At 38.5% G+C, this 20,562-nt stretch overlaps 2 protein-coding genes across 2 annotated transcripts in view; both read left to right on the top strand.

Moving 5' to 3' along the window:
- The window catches only part of anos1 (anosmin 1), a 59,018-nt gene extending 45,307 nt beyond the window's left edge, over positions 1–13,711 (top strand). Inside the window, exons 11-14 of the mRNA XM_039669991.2 lie at positions 2,848–3,037; positions 7,585–7,799; positions 12,600–12,738; positions 12,862–13,711. Coding sequence (XP_039525925.2) covers positions 2,848–3,037; positions 7,585–7,799; positions 12,600–12,738; positions 12,862–12,914 — 597 coding nt within the window. The 3' untranslated portion in view covers positions 12,915–13,711. The remainder of the gene's footprint in view (positions 1–2,847; positions 3,038–7,584; positions 7,800–12,599; positions 12,739–12,861) is intronic.
- On the top strand, positions 4,774–7,424 carry LOC120486602 (uncharacterized). The gene is made up of 4 exons (XM_039682741.2): positions 4,774–4,956; positions 5,216–5,384; positions 5,709–5,867; positions 6,094–7,424. The coding sequence occupies exons 2-4, from the start codon at positions 5,239–5,241 to the stop codon at positions 6,659–6,661; spliced, it is 873 nt and encodes a 290-aa protein (XP_039538675.2). The 5' UTR covers positions 4,774–4,956; positions 5,216–5,238; the 3' UTR covers positions 6,662–7,424.
- Positions 13,712–20,562: the final 6,851 nt, after the last annotated feature.

The following is a 20,562-nucleotide window of genomic DNA, read 5'->3' as shown; positions in this document are numbered from 1 at the left end:
TGTGTGTGTGTGTGTGTGATCTCCATCGTTCCTGCACCACACACTAAACCTCCATTGTGTTCGTGTGTATTTATGATCCACAACAGCATCAGCCAAGAGTGTTCTGAACAAGCCTCTTGCCCTTCATAAACGCAGCCTCTTACGGGACCCAAGACTCATTCCTCTTCATTATTGGAAGCAAATTAGTGTGTGTTGTTTCAGATGATGTGGTCAAAATGTGGTCCAGTGCCTAATAAAACACATGTATTAAAATGACATTTCCAGGAAGTAGGATTGAATTCATCATCACCCCCCCCCCCCCCTGGTCCCCACCGGAGCCGTAACCTGCGTCCCGACCGAAGCCTGTTTCAGCTCCACTCCTGCAGATCACGCATTCGGGACTGAAATCTGGCCTTTAAGAGCGACACACTGCTTTCGTGATCGAAAAACTACAGTTAGACCTTTTACAAAGAAAATGTGATTGTTGTTTGGCCATGCAAATGTGGCTCGAGTGTTACGCTTGCTAGGAGAAAATGTGGCACTACAAAGCTAAATTTGTTGTGGGTGGTTGCCAGGATGTTGCTATGGGGTTGCTAAGGCGTTGCTAGGTGGTCTTCTAGGTGGTCACCGGGACTGTCCTATGGGCTTGCGACGCTGTTCTAGTTGGTTGTTAGGGTGTTGCTATGCAGTTTCTAAGGGGTTCTGAGTGGTTCCCAGGACATTGCTATGGGGTTGCTAAGGCGTTGCTAGGTGGTGTTCTAGGTGGTCACCGGGACTGTCCTATGGGGTTGCGAAGGTGTTCTAGTTGGTTGCTAGGGTGTTGCTATGCAGTTTCTAAGGGGTTCTGAGTGGTTCCCAGGACATTGCTATGGGGTTGTTAAGGCGTTGCTATGCAATTAGGTTCTAAGGTCTGCAGGCTGGTCACCAGGACTGTCCCATGGGGTTGCTAGGGTGTTCTAGTTGGTTGCTAGGGTGTTGCTATGCAGTTTCTAAGGGGTTCTGAGTGGTTCCCAGGACATTGCTATGGGGTTGTTAAGGCGTTGCTATGCAATAAGGTTCTAAGGTCTGCAGGCTGGTCACCAGGACTGTCCCATGGGTTTGCGAAGGTGTTCTAGTTGGTTGCTAGGGTGTTGGTATGCAGTTTCTAAGATGTTTGGGGTGGTTGCCAAGACGTTGCTCTGGAGTTGTTTAGGTGTTGTAGCTGGCTGCTAGGGGTTGCTATGCAGTTAAGTCCTAAGGTGTTCTAGGGGGTTGCTAGGGTGTTGCTATGCAGTTTCTAAGATGTTCGGGGTGGTTGCCAAGACGTTGCTCTGGAGTTGCTAAGGTGTTGTAGCTGGCTGCTAGGGGTTGCTATGCAGTTAAGTTCTAAGGTGTTCAAGGGGGTTGCTATGCAGTTTCTAAGATGTTCGGGGTGGTTGCCAAGACGTTGCTCTGGAGTTGCTAAGGTGTTGTAGCTGGCTGCTAGGGGTTGCTATTCAGTTAAGTCCTAAGGTGTTCTAGGGGGTTGCTAGGGTGTTGCTATGCAGTTTCTAAGATGTTCGGGGTGGTTGCCAAGACGTTGCTCTGGAGTTGTTTAGGTGTTGTAGCTGGCTGCTAGGGGTTGCTATGCAGTTAAGTCCTAAGGTGTTCTAGGGGGTTGCTAGGGTGTTGCTATGCAGTTTCTAAGATGTTCGGGGTGGTTGCCAAGACATTGCTCTGGAGTTGTTTAGGTGTTGTAGCTGGCTGCTAGGGGTTGCTATGCAGTTAAGTCCTAAGGTGTTCTAGGGGGTTGCTAGGGTGTTGCTATGCAGTTTCTAAGATGTTCAGGGTGGTTGCCATGACATTGCTCTGGAGTTGCTAAGGTGTTGTAGCTGGCTGCTAGGGGTTGCTATGCAGTTAGGTTCTAAGCTGTTCTAGAGTGTTGCTAGGGTGTTGCTATGCAGTTTCTAAGATGTTCGGGGTGGTTGCCAAGATGTTGGTTTGGAGTTGCTAAGGTGTTGTACAGTAGCTGGCTGCTATGGGTTGCTATGCAGTTAGGTTCTAAGGTGTTCTAGAGTGTTGTTAGGGTGTTGCTATGCAGTTTCTAAGATTTTTGGGGTGGTTGCCAAGACGTTGGTTTGGAGTTGCTAAGGTGTTGTACAGTAGCTGGCTGCTATGGGTTGCTATGTAGTTAGGTTCTAAGGTGTTCTAGAGTGTTGCTAGGGTGTTGCTATGCAGTTTCTACGATTTTTGGGGTGGTTGCCAAGACGTTGGTTTGGAGTTGCTAAGGTGTTGTACAGTAGCTGGCTGCTATGGGTTGCTATGCAGTTAGGTTCTAAGGTGTTCTAGAGTGTTGCTAGGGTGTTGCTATGCAGTTCGGGGTGATTTATCTAAGGATGTATTGTGGCTCAAACTGTAGAGCGTGGCATTATAACCCCAGGCAGAGAATGCATTGTAAACCTCAAAGGCAATGTAATGTGTTTAATTTTTAGGCATTAGTATGGCCTGTTTTTTTAGAGTGGTTGCCAAGTCACTCCAACAATTCAGTTCAAATTCGATTGACGTTTATTTGTATAACGCTTTTCACAATACACATTATTTCAAAGCAGTTTTACAGAAAGTGCATGAGTCCACATTACAGTTTACAGTGATCTGTTATCAGAGGAGTTATGCATTTTATGAATGTACATATACAAAATCACAGTTAGCGAAAAAGGTACTAATTTAAACAATGTAATAATTTAATGCACAAACAATGAGCTCATTGCTTGTTTGTTAACACATGATTATGACATTTAGAAAAATGATGCATTGATGCATGCTGATTCCATCAACACCGCAGAGACTTCTGCATGAACACACTCCGGTTCTCTCCATCCTCTCTTTAATAAACGTGCTTCTCTGTTGCAGGAGAACTACATTAATCTCCCCAACCTGCTGTTCTCCTGCATGTACACGGTCACGGTTCACACACTCGGTGCGAGACAGCGCTCCTCGGACGAGAGCATAGGCTTCCTCACGCCGTCCTGTGAGATCATCCGGAGCAAGAGCCCGAAGCCCATCGCCTGTCCCGGGGACCAGGGCCGCCTGCACAGGACCGGTGCGGCTTTATATACATTACGCTTGAAATATGACATTGAGTGATTACAGTGGGTTTGTTTGGGAGCAACAGTTGCAGACGTGGTGCTTGTTTTTAAAACTTCATTTTGGTCTTTAGCATGCCGTTGTTCTGGTGCATCTTTTGATATTTTCAGGTTTTTTATTTTACTCTAGTTTCTTTTAATGTTGTAAAAAATATTTTTTAATAAATATTAATATACTGAATTCCTTTTTTAATTTTGTATTTTCAGTTTTTATTTTGTTTTTACTTTTTTATAATAGTTATTTTTAATAAATTTTTTTTAGTAAAAGTTAGTAACTTTTTTAAATAGTTTATTTTATCTAACTTTTTTGTACTTGACGTACTAAGTTGTGCTATTTTTCTATTATTGATAAAGTAAATTTAGATATACTGATAGATAGATAGATAGATAGATAGAAGGAAGAAGGAAGCCTTACCGATAGAAATACTTTTCAAGGTTTTGTTAATAATAGATTTTGTATATAATAATATATTGTTTAAATATATTTTATTCCATTTAACATACATTTTGAATGATTTAATTTTTATTTTATCATTGATATACTTTTATAGTTTTTATTAATGTTTTTTAATTCATTTTTGTTTTTGTTTTTTTACAAATTTTTGTTATTTTATGTTATTTTAGTTATTATTTTTATTTTTTAAATATTTCATTTTGGTTAACTTTAATTTTTTTTACATTTTTTACTTCATTATTTTATTGACATACTGTTCAAGTTTTTATTAATATTTTTATATTTTCAGTTTTTATATTTTAGTTGAAGTTTATATTTTTATTGATTTTAGTTAAATTTGTTTTTTAATATTTTATTCAATTTAACATGTACTTTTTTATTTATTTAATTGTTGATATGTTATTATAGTTTGTTTTTTTTTTGTATGGTTTGATTTTTATTTTAGTCAAAGTTTTTCCTTGCCATTTTTTCTCTAATAATTTTTAACTATTTATTAATTTTTATTTCAGTTTTAGTTATTTTACTTTAAATTGCACTAAACAAAATGAGAAATGTGTTAGTTTTAGTTAACAACAATGTAGGCCATAAGGTGAAGACGTTTTACGTTTAATCCCGTTCCCATATATGGGGCACTAAATTGTTTTAATTCTAATAAAATTATCTATTGTTTCTGGACGAGAAAATAAAAGTTCTCCAGGTGCAATCCTGCAGTTTATTTTTTATTACTGTTTAAAGTCGGCAATAGTTCTTTCCTTGCGCAATCATATTTTGATCATCAGTGATGAGGCTTCGCGGAAGAATCATCACGTGCTTCCCGCTAGACCAATGAGGTGGCTGCTTTTTTGGGATGACAGGTAAACATTAGTCTAATATGTCTGCGCCCCTGTTATCATTGTCGAGTAGTGAAGACGAGGAAATTTCACCCAGACCTCCTTCAAAAGTCCGTAAAAAGCATTTTAAACAATGTTATATGCATCTCACCTCCATAAAGAAAGAGGAAATAAAGGATTTTACACGCACACGGTGGGATACACAGAAACTCCGTCAAACGATGGCTTGGTCTGCACGGTGAGAATCAAACAATTGCAGAAACATACAAACATTATCTAGAAATAGAGTTTGACAATGTTCCCGAAGACGCTGGGTTTCACTCTACTTGCTACATGCGTTTCATTGATAAAAAGCGCTTGGATGCGGCCGAGAAACGCGCTACACAGCGTGTCGAGGTTTAAGATCATGGCCAGTCTGTGGCATCGGGTAGTAGTAACGTTAGTATCACTACAGTTCAATGTCCAACAAAGACACTTAGGTCCAAGACTGGCCTGCCAGTAGCTTGTGCTGGTCCTGTGCTTCCTGCCTTGTGCATAATTTGCAAGAAACGCCAGAAGGACCATCTTTCACAGGCAGAAACATTGTCAGCAGGTAGGTAAAAACAAAACGCAAACAAACTAACACATACACACGTTTGAAGTTTTATTCCCTTATTCTGGGTACCATGGCTAACTTTCAATTACAATGACTTAATTTATGTAAAGTTTATTTTACTATCAGAGACATATTTGCATGTTTCTCCATACAGCTACAGCCAGAAAACTCAATGATGTTTATTTATTTATAGTTTTTATTTATTTATTTATAGTTATTCATAGTTTTTTATTAGTTTTCATTTATTTGTTCACAGGCCAGTTGCTGAAAGCTGCTGAGATGAAGGAAGACACTAGCATTCTTGTGCATATTCGTAACAAAGACTGTGTGTCTCTGGAGGTGCGATACCACAAGTCCTGTTATAGACAGTACACCAGGTTCTTGACAAAGTCTAGTGCATCAGTTACTGGGACCTCAGAAGAACAGTGAGTTATTCATATTTTATTTTATTAAATGTTTCCCTCACATTTGCACATTTTAAAAGTAAAGCATTGACCATAAATGCTTATATTATATTGATCATTAAAGTACATTTTATCTTATCTTATCTATATTGTCGATTTGTCTGTAAACACAGTCTTGACTAGTGAGACCTGTAATTCAAAATGCTGGAAAAAAAAAATCTCAAATCACTTTGTCAGGTTTCTATTTGCTATTATTTATACAACATTTAAAATTGAAGCCATTGTGCATTAGTTTTGGCACATAAAGTAATACATCTTTTCTGTTTTAATGTGTTTTCTTTTCAGAAATGAGCCAACCTTCGATGCCAGCTACAAGATCTTCTGTGAGAGGATCATTCGCCATAAAATAATTGTAAACCAAGAGGTGTTGACAATGACTCAGCTTAGAAGGATCTTTTTAAATCTGGTGGAAAAGCATGAAGATCTTGATGCTTCTAACTACAGGTAATTTGAATACAACAAGTGTCTTTGGAATCTTTGGAAAGAACGTTTATACAACATTCTTTTTGAAAAACTAAAATTTAATTCATAATAATCATAATCATAATCTGTAATGTGTAGAATCTGTTAACAGTGTATCGTTACTTTTAAATAATTTAACAAATTCAATTTGAATATATCTTTATTCATACCATTTTGATCATCTTTCACTCTTATCGTTTTGATTCAGGCAGGATAAATTGAAGAGGAGGTTGATCCGTGATTTCCCCCAGCTGGTGTTTCACTCCCCCAAGAAGCGCAACATAAGTGAGATGGTTTTCGTTGAGACATTGTCTGCAGATAAGCTGATAGACAGACTACCTCATCCATCAGGTACAGAAACAACAGAGTCAACTGAGGTAACTAGCCAAAGTGACTGTGAAAACAGGTATAGTGCAAAAGCTGGTCCACAAAGACCAACTTCAATGGCCTCCATCAATACTGCAGAGGACACAAGGACACTTTACAGTGCGGCATTAATATTAAAGATGCTTCTGTGTGACTCTCCCGGTATGAAATGCCCATGGCCACCCACGTCAGATGACTTAAATGTGAGCGAGGCTAAATCTGCCGTGCCAATTGAACTGTACAATGTGATTTCATGGATTATTGGTGCAACTGAGGAACCAACACTGGCCCATTATGTTGATATTCCTGCCCCTGAAAGTGTGTTGCAGGCAGTCCACTGCAGTTGCAAGCAAAGCAAATGTGAGACTGGGAGATGTTCCTGTATGTCTGCAAGACTGTCTTTATACTGATTTATGTCGGTGCCAAAATTGTGCAAATGTTTCACAGGAAACAGAAGAAAGACCTACATGGGATGATGCCTCTGACAGTGATAGGGATGAGTAAATATCCACTGTGTTATATTTTAAGGTGCTTTTGAGCTTTAAAATATCTGTTGTCGAATTGTAAAAAAAAAAAAAAAAAAATTGGCAGCATTAAAAAAAGGGGGACAGTGAAGCATTTCGAATCATTTTAGCCAACTATGGCCAAAGTGTGCTTATATTAGTATATTTCTGTAATTGCACAGTACCTACTGAACATTTTGATGTATAAAACATCACAGTTTTGATAAATTTACTATGTTTATGTTCAATTTTGTTTAATGTCAGTCTGTGAAGTTGAAGCATTTTTTCCACAAATGTGCCATATTTCATAGTCTATATTCAATCTTGACTATATAATCCACCAAAACCAGTCTCAAGTGTTTAGGTACATGGATAAATGTCAGTTTGAGATATATTTTGTGTTGCTAAAATGTATATAAATAAAGTTACAAACAAAATCAGAAGCATAAGATTTTCGTTTTTTCAAATTCACAATTATAAACATTTATGGATTGTGACAAAAAACTGCAGGGTATTTTGCGGAGAACTTTTAACACAAAGTCGATAATGGTATTATCTATGCAAAAATCAAATTAAAAAGTAGTGCCCAGGTGTGGGAACGAAAATCAGTTTCTAGCCACTTTTTCCTAGTTCACCTTATGGCCTAATGACCCTGGGCAAGTGCCTAAAACAAAACAGTGATTAGTTTTTCCTTTATTCATAATTTTGCATCCTCAGACATTTTTACATGTTGTGTGTGTTTTCTCGTCACACATGCTCAGCCTGAACCCTCTTCTGTCATCATGATATATTCCATGTAATTTCACGTTTTCCTCGAACCCTCTCCTTAGTGCCGGCGAAGGTTTCGGCTCAGCCTGAGAATCTCACAGCGACCTTCACTCTCCACGACGGGAACGTGACGGGTCACTTCCGCTGGAGGGGGTCGCGACCCCAGTCTCATCAGCCAATCACAGGCTTCCAGGTCACATGGGCTGAGTTTTCCACGGAGAGTCGTCAGAACAGTCTTCCCAACAGCATCATCTCGCAGTCCCAGATCCTGCCACCTGTAAGTCCTCCACACACACCCTTCTCCCACGAGAGCGCACGCACACACATAAATCACATGTTCTTGGCCCATGATTTCATACAAGAGTGTTTCTCATGGAAAATTGGATACATATTCAAGTCCAAGAGTGTGAAATATGATACACACAGCGCTGGCAGGATCTGCTGATGAATCGAGGCTGCTGTTTAATAACCTTTAATAACCGGACCTCATATCATATCTGGAGAACGCTTGAGGAATACACTAAATGTTCACAGCATATTCGTATAATACTTATTTGTATGATAATAGATTTTAGTTGGCAAAGTAAAACTAAAGTAAGTATTAAATGTTAATATTATTTAATAATAATATAATTTGATAAGGGTATTTAATTTTCAAACTTAATATTTTTAAAAGCTGCATATATAAATTGAATATTAAATGTTAATGTTAATATAATTAATTTAATACCAATGAATATAATTTAATTATGAATATATATACTGTATTATTTAATGTTAATATAATTCATAATTAAAATGATTTAATAATTATATTTAATATTTAAATCAAATATTTTTAAAAAGCTGAAAAACATACTCTCTCTCTCTATATATATATATATATATATATATATAATTATAATATAACTTTAATGTTACATGTAATATAACTACCTAATATATTAAACATTGTATTGAATATTTAAGCTAAATATTTTTAATTTTTAATTAATATTTTTTAAAAGCTGTATGTATGTGTGTGTATTAACTTTTCATTTTAAAAAGCTGAAAAAAATATATGTACATGCATAACAATAATTTGAATATTAAATTCTGATTAGTTAACATATAATATAATTTAAGAGTATTTCATTTTAGTATTCAATATTAAATAAAAGCTGAAAAAATCTATAAATGGATTTCATAAATGTAATTTTAACTGGATCACCCAGGGAAGGTTTATGTTGAAGTAAATCCTGGAGATGTATTAGTGTTATTAATGTTCATATGGTACGCATTAGTATGTTCTCATGGATGGAGTGCTGTTTTGAGCTCTGACATCATCACCAGATCTCCTCCATCATCCACTGAACAAACAGTCCTCTCATAACACATCACTCAGATTATGTTTTTTAATATTCATGTCCTTCTGCTGAAGCTTTAATTGACTCAGTCGGACTGAAATGCATCAAATCGATCCCGTCCGTGTGATTCCTCAGATCTGACAGAATATTGAAGCCGGTTTGAAGCACGTCATCATTATCAGATTGGATTCATTAATGAACGATGTGGATTCTGTGATGTTTATTGTTCACAGCGAGTAAATCTGAAGAGCTCCCAGTGAGCTCATAATAAACACTGAACGCCTCGAGCCACAAACTCTACATGAGCTTCTTTCATGTGTTTCCCCAACAGCGCCGTAACTCGTTTCTTCACTTTCATAGTCCGATGCATAGCTAAAGTAATCATCTAGCTAGTCTCAACCGTATTGTCGCGAATTAGACGTTCAACCACGTTGGATAATGATGTCACACACCTATGGACTAATAATAATACTTTTAAGGAATCTGTTTGAAATCGAATTAACGCTGAATGTTTTGCTATATTATTCAAGGTGCTTAAAGTACATGAATTTGACTGTTTGATATTGAAGTCCTGGAAAACCCTTGAAAACAAACATATTTACGTAGCGGGACTTAAAAGTGCTTGACTTATTTAAATATAGTATGTATAGTAAATATAATTTTTGCGAAAATACAAAAAAGCAATCTTGTCAGGCAAAATGAACACCGCAGCCCGTCTGATAAACCCCCATCAGACCTTTTCTCATTACAAAGTACGCCAACATTATAATATAAAATATTATTTATTGAACAATAATAGCCATTATAAACTTTGTATTTAATATTTCTCACAAGAAAGCATCGTGTACACACGAGAAATTATCGCGCTCTCACTAGAAACTATCGCGCGCCCGCGGGAGACTATTGCGTGCTCCCAAGAAACTATGGAACGCTCGTGGTAAACGTAAGAAACTACCCTGCGTTTGTGGGAAACCATCACGTGCTCACGAGAAACGTATCACACACTCATGGGAAACTATCGCACGCTCGCGGAAAGTATCACGCGATCCCGAGAAACTATCGCGTTCTCACAAAAACTATCGCGCACTCAGGAGAAAGTATCGCGCGCGCTGGAAACTATCGTGTACTCGAGATAAACTATCACACGCTCACGAGAAACTATCACGCGCGCTGGAAACGATCGTGTACTCGAGATAAACTATCACACGCTCACGAGAAACTATCGCGCGCTCGCGGGAAACTATCGTGTACTCGAGATAAACTATCACGTGCTCTCACGAGAAACTATCGCACACTCCCAAGAAACGTATCACACACTCATGTGAAACTATCGCACGCTCCAGAGAAACTATCGGGCGCTCGCGGGAAACTATCGTGTACTTGTAATAAACTATCACACGCTCGCGAGAAACTATCGCGTGCTCGCGGGAAACTATCGTGTACTCGAGATAAACTATCACTTGCTCTCACGAGAAACTATCGCACGCTCCCAAGAAACGTATCACACACTCATGGGAAACTATCGCACACTCGCGGAAACTATTACGTGCTCCCGAGAAACTATCGCGTTCTCACAAAAACTATCGCGCGCTCGCCGAAAACTATTGTGTACTTGCGATAAACTATCACACGCATTCCCAAGAAACAATCACACACTCCCAAGAAGCTATCGTGTACTTGCGATAAACTATCACACGCTCCCAAGAAACTATCACGTGCTCGCGGGAAACTATCGTGTACTCGAGATAAACTATCACACACTCGCGAGAAACTATCACACACTCCCAAGAAACGTATCACACACTCATGTGAAACTATCGCACGCTCGCGGAAACTATCACGTGCTCGCGGGAAACTATCGTGTACTCGAGATAAACTATTACACACTCACGAGAAACTATCGCACGCTCCCAAGAAACTATCGCGCACTCGCGGGAAACTATCGTGTACTTGTAATAAACTATCGCGCGCTCCCGAGAAACTATCGCGCGCTCGCGGGAAACTATCGTGTACTTGTAATAAACTATCGCGCGCTCCCAAGAAACTATCACGTGCTCGCGGGAAACTATCGTGTACTCGAGATAAACTAGCACGTGCTCTCACGAGAAACTATCGCACGCTCCCAAGAAACTATCGCGCGCTCGCGGGAAACTATCGTGTACTCGATAAACTAGCACGTGCTCTCACGAGAAACTATCGCGCGCTCCCAAGAAACTATCGCGCGCTCGCGGGAAACTATCGTGTACTTGTAATAAACTATCGTGCACTCCCGAGAAACTATCGCGCGCTCGCGGGAAACTATCGTGTACTTGTAATAAACTATCGTGCACTCCCGAGAAACTATCGCGCGCTCGCGGGAAACTATCGTGTACTCGAGATAAACTAGCACGTGCTCTCACGAGAAACTATCGCACGCTCCCAAGAAACTATCGCGCGCTCGCGGGAAACTATCGTGTACTTGTAATAAACTATCGTGCACTCCCGAGAAACTATCGCGCGCTCGCGAGACACTATCATGTACTCGAGATAAACTATCACGCGTTCCGAGAAACTATCGCACACTCCCAAGAAACGTATCACACACTCATGGGAAACAATCACACGCTCGCGGAAACTGTCACGCGCTCCCGAGAAATAATTGCGTGCTCCCAAGAAACTATCACGTGCTCGCGGGAAACTATCGTGTACTCGAGATAAACTATCACGTGCTCTCACGAGAAACTATCGCACGCTCCCAAGAAACGTATCACACACTCATGGGAAACTATCGCAGACTCGCGGAAACTATCACGTGCTCCCGAGAAACTATCGCGTTCTCACAAAAACTATCGCGCACTCCGGAGAAAGTATCGCGCGCTCGCTGGAAACCATTGTGTACTTGCGATAATCTATCACGCATTCCCAAGAAACAATCGTGTACTTGCGATAAACTATCGTGTACTCGAGATAAACTATCACAGGCTCACGAGAAACTATCGCACGCTCCCAAGAAACAATCGTGTACTTGCGATAAACTATCACACGCTCCCAAGAAACTATCGCGTGCTTGCGGGAAACTATCACACGCTCCCAAGAAACTATCACGTGCTCGCGGGAAACTATCACGTGCTCGCGGGAAACTATCACGTGCTCGCGGGAAACTATCACGTGCTCGCGGGAAACCATCACGTGCTCGCGGGAAACTATCACGTGCTCGCGGGAAACTATCACGTGCTCGCGGGAAACTATCACGTGCTCGCGGGAAACCATCACGTGCTCGCGGGAAACTATCACGTGCTCGCGGGAAACCATCACGTGCTCGCGGGAAACTATCACGTGCTCCCGAGAAACTATCACGTGCTCGCGGGAAACTATCGTGTGCTTGTAATAAACTATCGCGCGCTCCCGAGAAACTATCGCATGCGCACAAATTAGTTTTCTGATTTCTCGCAATAGTTTCTCGTGAGCACAAGAAAGTCTGTATATTTTTATTTTTGCTAAAGGTCCCTTTAGGGGATCCTTAGTGCGGAGATTGCAGTACTACCAAACCAAAAAAAAAATAAAAAATAGTGCTTGAAAAGTCAATAAATGTCCTGGAATTAATTTTCACATTATTTGTACGAACCCGGGTTTATAAATAAAGTTTGATTGATTGACTCTTTGACGTGTGGTCGTATTGTGATGTAGAAGAAGGATCTGATGTGTTTGAGTTGCTGACTCTGAACACTGTTGTATATTGTGATGTTTTTCAGAATCAGAACCTCCTGGTGGTGTCTAACCTGCGGCCGGGCACGTTCTACCGGGTAGATGTGCATGTGATCACCGCGACTGGAGAAGGACCCGCGACGAAGAGAGTGTTTCTGACGCCCAGCCGACCGCCGATTCAGCAAAGTAAGAAAACGCACTTCTGGAAGTTAAAAAGGACCTGCTATTAGAGATGCACCGATTGACCAGCGCATTTAGGATGCAGAGATGTTTTCATGTGTAACCAAGATGTGTGTTTGTTCCTGACAGAAGCACAACTTCATCAGCATCACCATCAGAAGTCTTCAGTGGAGAAACACTGAACCGGTCAGAACACGAAACACAACAAGCAGCGAATCGCAGTTTCCTTCAGACGCTCTGAGCCTTCGTTCTTCAACAACACCCCAAACTTTTGTGCTGTCGCCCCGGTCCATGTGTGCGCTTACATTCAGAAACCATTTCAGCAAGTTAAGAGCGATGTTGTGTTCCTGCAGATTTGGTTTAGACTCTATGAAATGGAGTTAAATTGAAATGGAAGAATGGGGTGTGTAATCAAAGAGAGTTCATGATTATCTGAGATCAGATCAGATGATGCATGGCTAACATATTCAGTCAGTATTTCCCAAACCCGTATCTTTATTCAGCTCTTTTCCATTTCCAAGCATCACTGATCGTTTGTGTGATTAAATAATGACTGGATTTTAGGTTGAACTGTTCCTTTAATAGGGTGTGAAATCCATCTTTGATGCCTTTTATTATTACGTTAGCAATTCTCCATTACAGATTAACAGAGAGTGTTTTGTTTATTAATAAAATGATTACTTATGCGTGTTTTTTTGATGGAATGATGTAAACTATATATGTTCTCGACTGTAGAGATATTTGTTGCGGCAGTCAGTGAATGTTGATGTTGATATTTATTTATGTGTGTATTGCAACACTTCATTTGTATGTGTGTATGTGTGTATTTTCCCCCATGTATTAGCAAGTCGGTGTTTTATAAAATACAACTTTGTGTAAAGACATAAAAAAAAGAATTGTACATATAGTGATATGTTCCATTATTTCCATAGAACCTGTACATACTTTTAAGTAATAAAATAGTTCCTCTACTAATTCAGATCATCTGTAGTCCTGTGTAAAACATTTGATGTCAGTGACGTACCTCAGATCTGTGGGAAATAAATAAATGCATCACTGACTGAAATAAATACATATAAATCAAACAGAAATACACTACTTGACTTCCTTTAACTACTTCAACCATAAATATGTACAATTAAAATAATTAATTTTAAAAATAAAAAACAAAATAAACTGTTGTTGCATGCTATGTGACCATTAACGGACATGACGTCAGGGGCACTTTTATTTCTAAATATCATATTTTACGTCAGAGTTTGAGAATCGCTGGTGAACTATTGAAGTTTTTGCCAGTTATTTATTATTATTTCAAGCGTTTCGTTAGACGCAAGTTTTTTGTTAGTCGTAATTACGGTAATTTTCTGACGTAAACGTGTACGTTAGCTACGGTGTGCGTGTTCGGCGCTGGCGATTTTAAAGTAAGAAACTCTTGAAACTCTCTTCACTCACACCCTGATAACAAATAATAGAAGTGATTTAAATACTTAAACATGTATATATCTTGTTTGGAAGTCTCAGGACCAAAAAATGTCAATAGTATTGGTCCAAAATGCAACGATATCCTACGTAAATACACGATGCAACCCGCGCCTTTACCTTCACGTCCTCACTCGGATTTGCGTTTCTCTCTGTCAACACTAACGGATGAATCTGCAGAAGAAGTCAGGTACTAGATCTCTCTGTTAGTTGTTTACCATCGTAAAGTTGTGTGCTTTTAGACATGAGGTAATTTAACCTACATGTGCTCTAAAAATATTCACTGTTTGTAAAGGAAAAGGAGTAGGCGCTTTCGGACACATTACTTCATCTTTACTGGACCCCATGCCATTTAACCACTGTTAAAATTCTCCACATTCAATTTTATTTAATTTCCTACTGTTTCTGAGAGAAATGTAAAGCACGTCTGGGTATTTCATGAACTCCGCATGTGTTTGCAATTTGCAATGATGCATTTAAAGGTTAATCACCAAACGTATCTTTAAAAAAGATATATAATGTGGACAACACTGAAAAAACCCCATATATTTTCGCCAGATTAGTTATTTATGAATCACTCAAACACCTTTATCTAACCTTTCTATTTATCTGTTGGATCGAGATGGTTGGTTGGATCTGCACTTCGGTTTTTAACCGGAAGTAGACGTCCAGGTATTTTTGTAATCCTCATCTCAACATACTATGATTTGGCACACGCTAGATCTAATTTAGGACGGATAGGGAATTGTCCATTGTTTTTCCTTTTTATAAATGTCAGAAGCTCTCTTTTTTTTTTGTTTTTACACCAAACGGCCATTTTGCGTCCAGTCATCATCCAGTGCCCTTCTGTCCGTCAGTGATGTTGTTTCATGTGTTTATTAATTCCTGATGTCCATGTGAGTTAATCCACTGTAGTCCATCAGATCAAATCAAGTCCCCTCATTTATATAGTGCTTTTAACCATTATGTTTTACAGTGATAACAGGAGATTACAGTAACAGAGAGTGTTTAGGCTTTACAGCAGATCTAGAATAAAGTAATTGTCCAAATAAAGTTAGTTTTGATTGATTCACTTCTTTTGCAAAGATCATTAGTTACTAACATAGGGGCCACTAACCCGACACAGCTTTACTGAAAACCCTTAACGCGCTCCGGCTCATTCACACAACAACAGTGTTTATGGTTTGAGAACGCAAGCCAAGCGTTGAAAAACGTTATCTCCGCGTAAACTTAAAAAACGCAAACATGTGGAAACGCTGGGTATCACGTGTTTAGTCTATAGGTATGCGCGTGTAAATATATATGTAGTCTTTCTTTACTAATTTAGCTCATCAAATTACTTTTCTGGCCTTAAAAAAAAATCATAATACAGATTTTTTTTTCTCTCCGGGTCAAAAACAGAACCTTTTATTCATTCCTGCTTTCAAGCTAATGCTTTTCTTATGCCTTTAAACCTTCTTAACAAGAACGACGACAGTGGCAATCAACAGTCATTCTTCTACATAACCTCTGACAAGATGCAGAGAGAGAAATCCTGATAATAATTGTTTCCGTTGCGTATGATCAGTGATTTCCATGCGCAGGATTTTCCTCATTACTCGTCGCATGAGTGTTTCAGATTCCTCCAGGTCCTGACAGCATCTCACGTGTCTCGTCCTCTCCTCTGAACTCGTTCTGGAGATTAACGCCGCCTCTCACGAGACCTTCGCTGCACGCTTGTGATTTACATTCTTTGCTGCGCTGCTTAAAGAAAGACCTCCTGAAATCGAAATGGATGCTTTTGAGCTTTTAGGATGACTAAGTGAATATGTTGCTACGAATAAGCCAACAAAATGAGCAAATGTGCATTTAGGAGATATAAGCATTCAAAACTCACAGTCTCTCAAAGATCACGCATTTTTGTGACATCAACGGGGCTCATCACATCTTCTGGCCAATCACATGCTCTCTAGAATCTAAAACTCCGCCCCCATACTATAAACACCACCTGGCCGAAGCGACCAATGACATGTCACGCAGAAATACGTGTTGGAGTGTGTGTACGGTTGCTCAAACGCTCCAGTTTTATTCTGTTTTCCAATTTTTTAGTTTAAAGGGTTAGTTCACCCAAAAATGAAAATTGTGTCAGTATTTACTCACCCTCATGTTGTTCCAACCCCGTAAGACCTTCGTTCATCTTCGCAACACAAATTAAGATATTTAAGATATTAAGATCGCTCCATAGGCTTCTTGAGGGACTGGCTCTTGCTGGCCTCGAAAAGTCATTAAAGACATCGTTAAAATAGTCCAAGTGACTACAGCGGCTCAATTTTAACTTTATCAAACGACGAGAACACTTTTGTGCGCAAAAACAACAAAAATAACGACTTTATTTCAACTATTCGTTTCTGCGCGAGTCAGGTTACTAGTTTAATAGCGTAAGCTTCTGTTATTGTACGTCACACGCATCACACACATGACCAGCGTCGGCCAATAGTGAGCCTACGTGTGACGTAGCTTTACACAATCACACTACGTTAACTGACTACAGGCCCATGGAGAAGGAAGTGAATAGTTGAAATAAAGTCGTTATTTTTGTTGTTTTTGCGCACAAAAGTGTTCTCGTCGTTTGATAAAGTTAAGATTGAGCCGCTGTAGTCACTTGGACTATTTTAACGATGTCTTTAATGAGTTTTCGAGGCCAGCAAGAGTCATTCCCTCAAGAAGCCTATGGACTAGTATGCAGGAGCGATCTTAATATCTTAAATATCTTAATTTGTGTTGGGAAGATGAACGAAGGTCTTACGGGGTTGAACAACATGAGGGCGAGGAAATACTGACAGAATTTTTTTTTATTTTTGGGTGAACTAACCCTTTAACTGACTACAGGCCCATGGAGAAGGAAGTGAATAGTTGAAATAAAGTCATTATTTTTGTTGTTTTTTTTGCGCACAAAAAGTGTTCTCGTCGTTTGATAAAGTTAAGATTGAGCCCCTGTAGTCACTTGGACTATTTAACGATGTCTTTAATGACTTTTCGAGGCCAGCAAGAGTCATTCCCTCAAGAAGCCTATGGAGCGATCTTAATATCTTAAATATCTTAATTTGTGTTGCGAAGATGAACGAAGGTCTTACGGGGTTGGAACAACGTGAGGGTGAGTAAATACTGACCGAATTTTCATTTTTGGGTCAACTAACCCTTTAACGTCCCATTTGAAACAATTTGAAACATTTTAATCTCTATATTGGCACTTCTTCGAAATGGGACGGTAAATGAACGAACCACATGTCGATGTTCCTACACTCTTATATTTAAAGGATCTTTATTGGCTTGAAGAACCTTTATCTTCCAGGGAAACGATTGTTTAGATTATTAATGTTCTTCACACACTCATTACGGTTCTTTTACTGAAAGGTTCTTCACTTCACATCTGGGAAATCCCAGTTTTTGGACCTTTATTTTCAGGAGTGTGTTGGCGAGTCCTCCTCTTTCCCGTCCCTCGCTCATTAGATGTCCCGGGCCGACTGCTCAGGGCCCTGGGGTGTTTCTGCTTAAACTCTGCAAACATGAAAGACTGTTTCGTCTACATGTAATGAAGAACAGAGAACAGACCATGCGGACGGAGACAACACCGCAACAATGAAGGAAAGATAACCCTGGGGAAAATAGGCTCAAAAATGAACTAATACTGCAGAAATCAAATTTCCATGGTGGTTGATTACATTAGGCAATTGCAAATATTAGGCAATTAAATTTTGGTGTTGTTCATTTTTTTTAGTTTGAAAATGTTTTGTTGAGTTTTTAAAAATCGCTACTTTATCGAAATGGTACGAAACTCTGTGACTTTTGTGGCAGACACTATGTGACCAAATTGTAACAAATTGTAAAAGCGAAATGGTCGTTAAAAAATAGTCACAATTTTGTTGTTCGAGGTCAGAAATGAGCGCCATATGAAATTAATGGGAAATACGAAGAAAATTAAAAAAGAGGGCAATTTTTCGGGAATACAATCTAGAAACAAAGCGCATAGAAGTGAAGGGGCGACACTAAAATAGACACATTGACAATAAGGAGTCTTTGAGAATGTCTTAATACACATCCAAACCCACAACCTAATAAAAGTAATTTATGATGTCTAAAAATAACTAGAATTTAGTGGCGTTACAGGTGTATTTATTTATTTATTTATTTATCTACCTTCAAAAATTGGATTTTTACGGCATGGTCTCTTTTGTGAAAAATGTGAAAAATAATAATTTTCAATGGGGGAAAAATATCATAATCATCGCATAATTGGTGACATATTTCTGTCAAAATACATAATAAAGAAATAGAAAGTTACTGAAAAAAATATAACATTGATTTTTACTAGGGCTATGCAAAAATGAATTGCGATTAATCGCATCCAAAATAAAAGTCTGTGTTTACATAATATATTTGTGTGTGCTGTATATAATTATTTTGGATATATAAATTACCACACATGCACGTATATATTTAAGAAAATGTGTTATTCATGTATTAAATATTTATATAATTTAGATTATGTATTTATATATATTTACAGAATTTAAGTGTGAATAATTATTAAATATATACATGCATGCATATATACAAAATAATTATATACAGCACACACAAATATATTATGTAAACACAGACTTTTATTGTGTATGCGATTAATCGCAATTAATTTTTGCACAGCCCTAGTTTTTACATATTTTTTTGCATTTTACCAATGTAAAAAAGTGTTTGGTCACTTTTGACTGCGAACAACAAGTGTGAATCCCATAATGAGCAAATCCCAGAAGGGTTAACTATGCAAATAATGAGGAATAATGCAATTCGCATCTATTTCCAGAAGTCAAATATGAATGTTGGATAAAGCCAGGGTCAGATCCCACTGCTTTTAAATGTACATCGACGTATATGCAAATAGATGAAGTGCTATAAAATAAACACTTAACGTGTATTTTGGGTGTTTTATTTCCACTATTCTGAAAGAAGAAATTATGGAAGCAAAATCTCAAAAACTTTTTTTTGCCTGTAGTGTCTCGCCTTAAAACACACTTATTCCTCTTTTGCGGTTGCTGTGTTTATTATGACGGAGATGTGTTGTGCCTTAAAACAAACAGAATAACAATATCATCAGCGACTGAAGGGAAGAGGATTATCATCCAAATGTTTTCCTGAGAATTATTCCACTTTTGCTGTTGCTGTTTTTTCAATGTGTTGTTCGATGCATTAATCTTAAACTGCATGTGTTTGAGTATAGACACACACACACACTGTGTGTTTCAGGCTGACCAGAAAGGCGTTATTCTCTGAAGTATCGTTTGAGAAGTATGAAAGATGTTCGCTCGCTCAGTTCCTGATGAAACACTCCTAATGACTTCAACAGCATCCCTCATCATGTCATACCGCAGCTGTACAGCACATATTCATATTCATCATGAGCCGTAATTATTTACTCAATGAAAAACAACCTTCCTGGCGACCTGAACCCCGGAGACAGACTCTGCTGAGCTGTTAGTCAAAGCGTGAAGGGGTTTGTGGAGCAAATCAGACGTGCTGACAGTAAGAGTCGCTCGGAGATTACCTGGAGAACACATGTCATGGTCAGTTATCCGTCTTCACTGTCCAGAACAATTGATTTTTTTAATAGTAGGCTAATAAATATTAGGGATAGACAATATATCGGCCACCATATCGGTATCAGCCGATATACAGTATGTTCATTGTTATTGTTATCGGCCTGATAAGAAAATTTGTCTGATATCTTAAAGCTGATAAATAGTGTATTATTCCCTTCAGCTGAGACGCTTCGGATGCGCACTGTTAACTATAATGCTTGAAATATGATTGAAATCACTTCAAAAGGGAAAATACAGTTCAGTGCAACATGTGCACTCATATCGGCTATATAAAATGATCATGAGAACATAATAATGTGTTTGGGTCGTGGCTTTTAGTGATGAGACTTTTGTTTTTGTAGTCAGGCTCTCAAAAATCATATAAAAACTTATTTATCTGGCAAAATATCGGTTATCGGCTTTCGAATATAAAGAATTATCGGTTATCGGTATTTGTCAAAAATGTTATAGCGGTACATCCCGAATAAATATGGAAACTTAATACCACCACGCAATAAAAAAACTTAAAAAATTGTGACTTTTTAATTTCACCATTCAGAATTTCTCTCGAATTTTTCATAATTGCAAGAATAAAGTCTGATTTGTGAGATTAAATAAGGCAAAAACAGAAGGCGAAATTGCGAGTTTAAATGTTAAATTATATTTTAAAACTCGCAATTTCGCCTTCTGTTTTTGCCTTATTTAATCTCACAAATCAGACTTTTTTTTTGCAATTATG

The sequence above is a fragment of the Pimephales promelas genome, chromosome 7 (genome assembly GCF_988280905.1).
Source record: "Pimephales promelas chromosome 7, fPimPro1.hap1.1, whole genome shotgun sequence".
NCBI lineage: Eukaryota > Metazoa > Chordata > Actinopteri > Cypriniformes > Leuciscidae > Pimephales > Pimephales promelas.
Note: the sequence above shows the minus strand (reverse complement) of the source record. Positions and strands in the feature narration are given on the sequence as shown.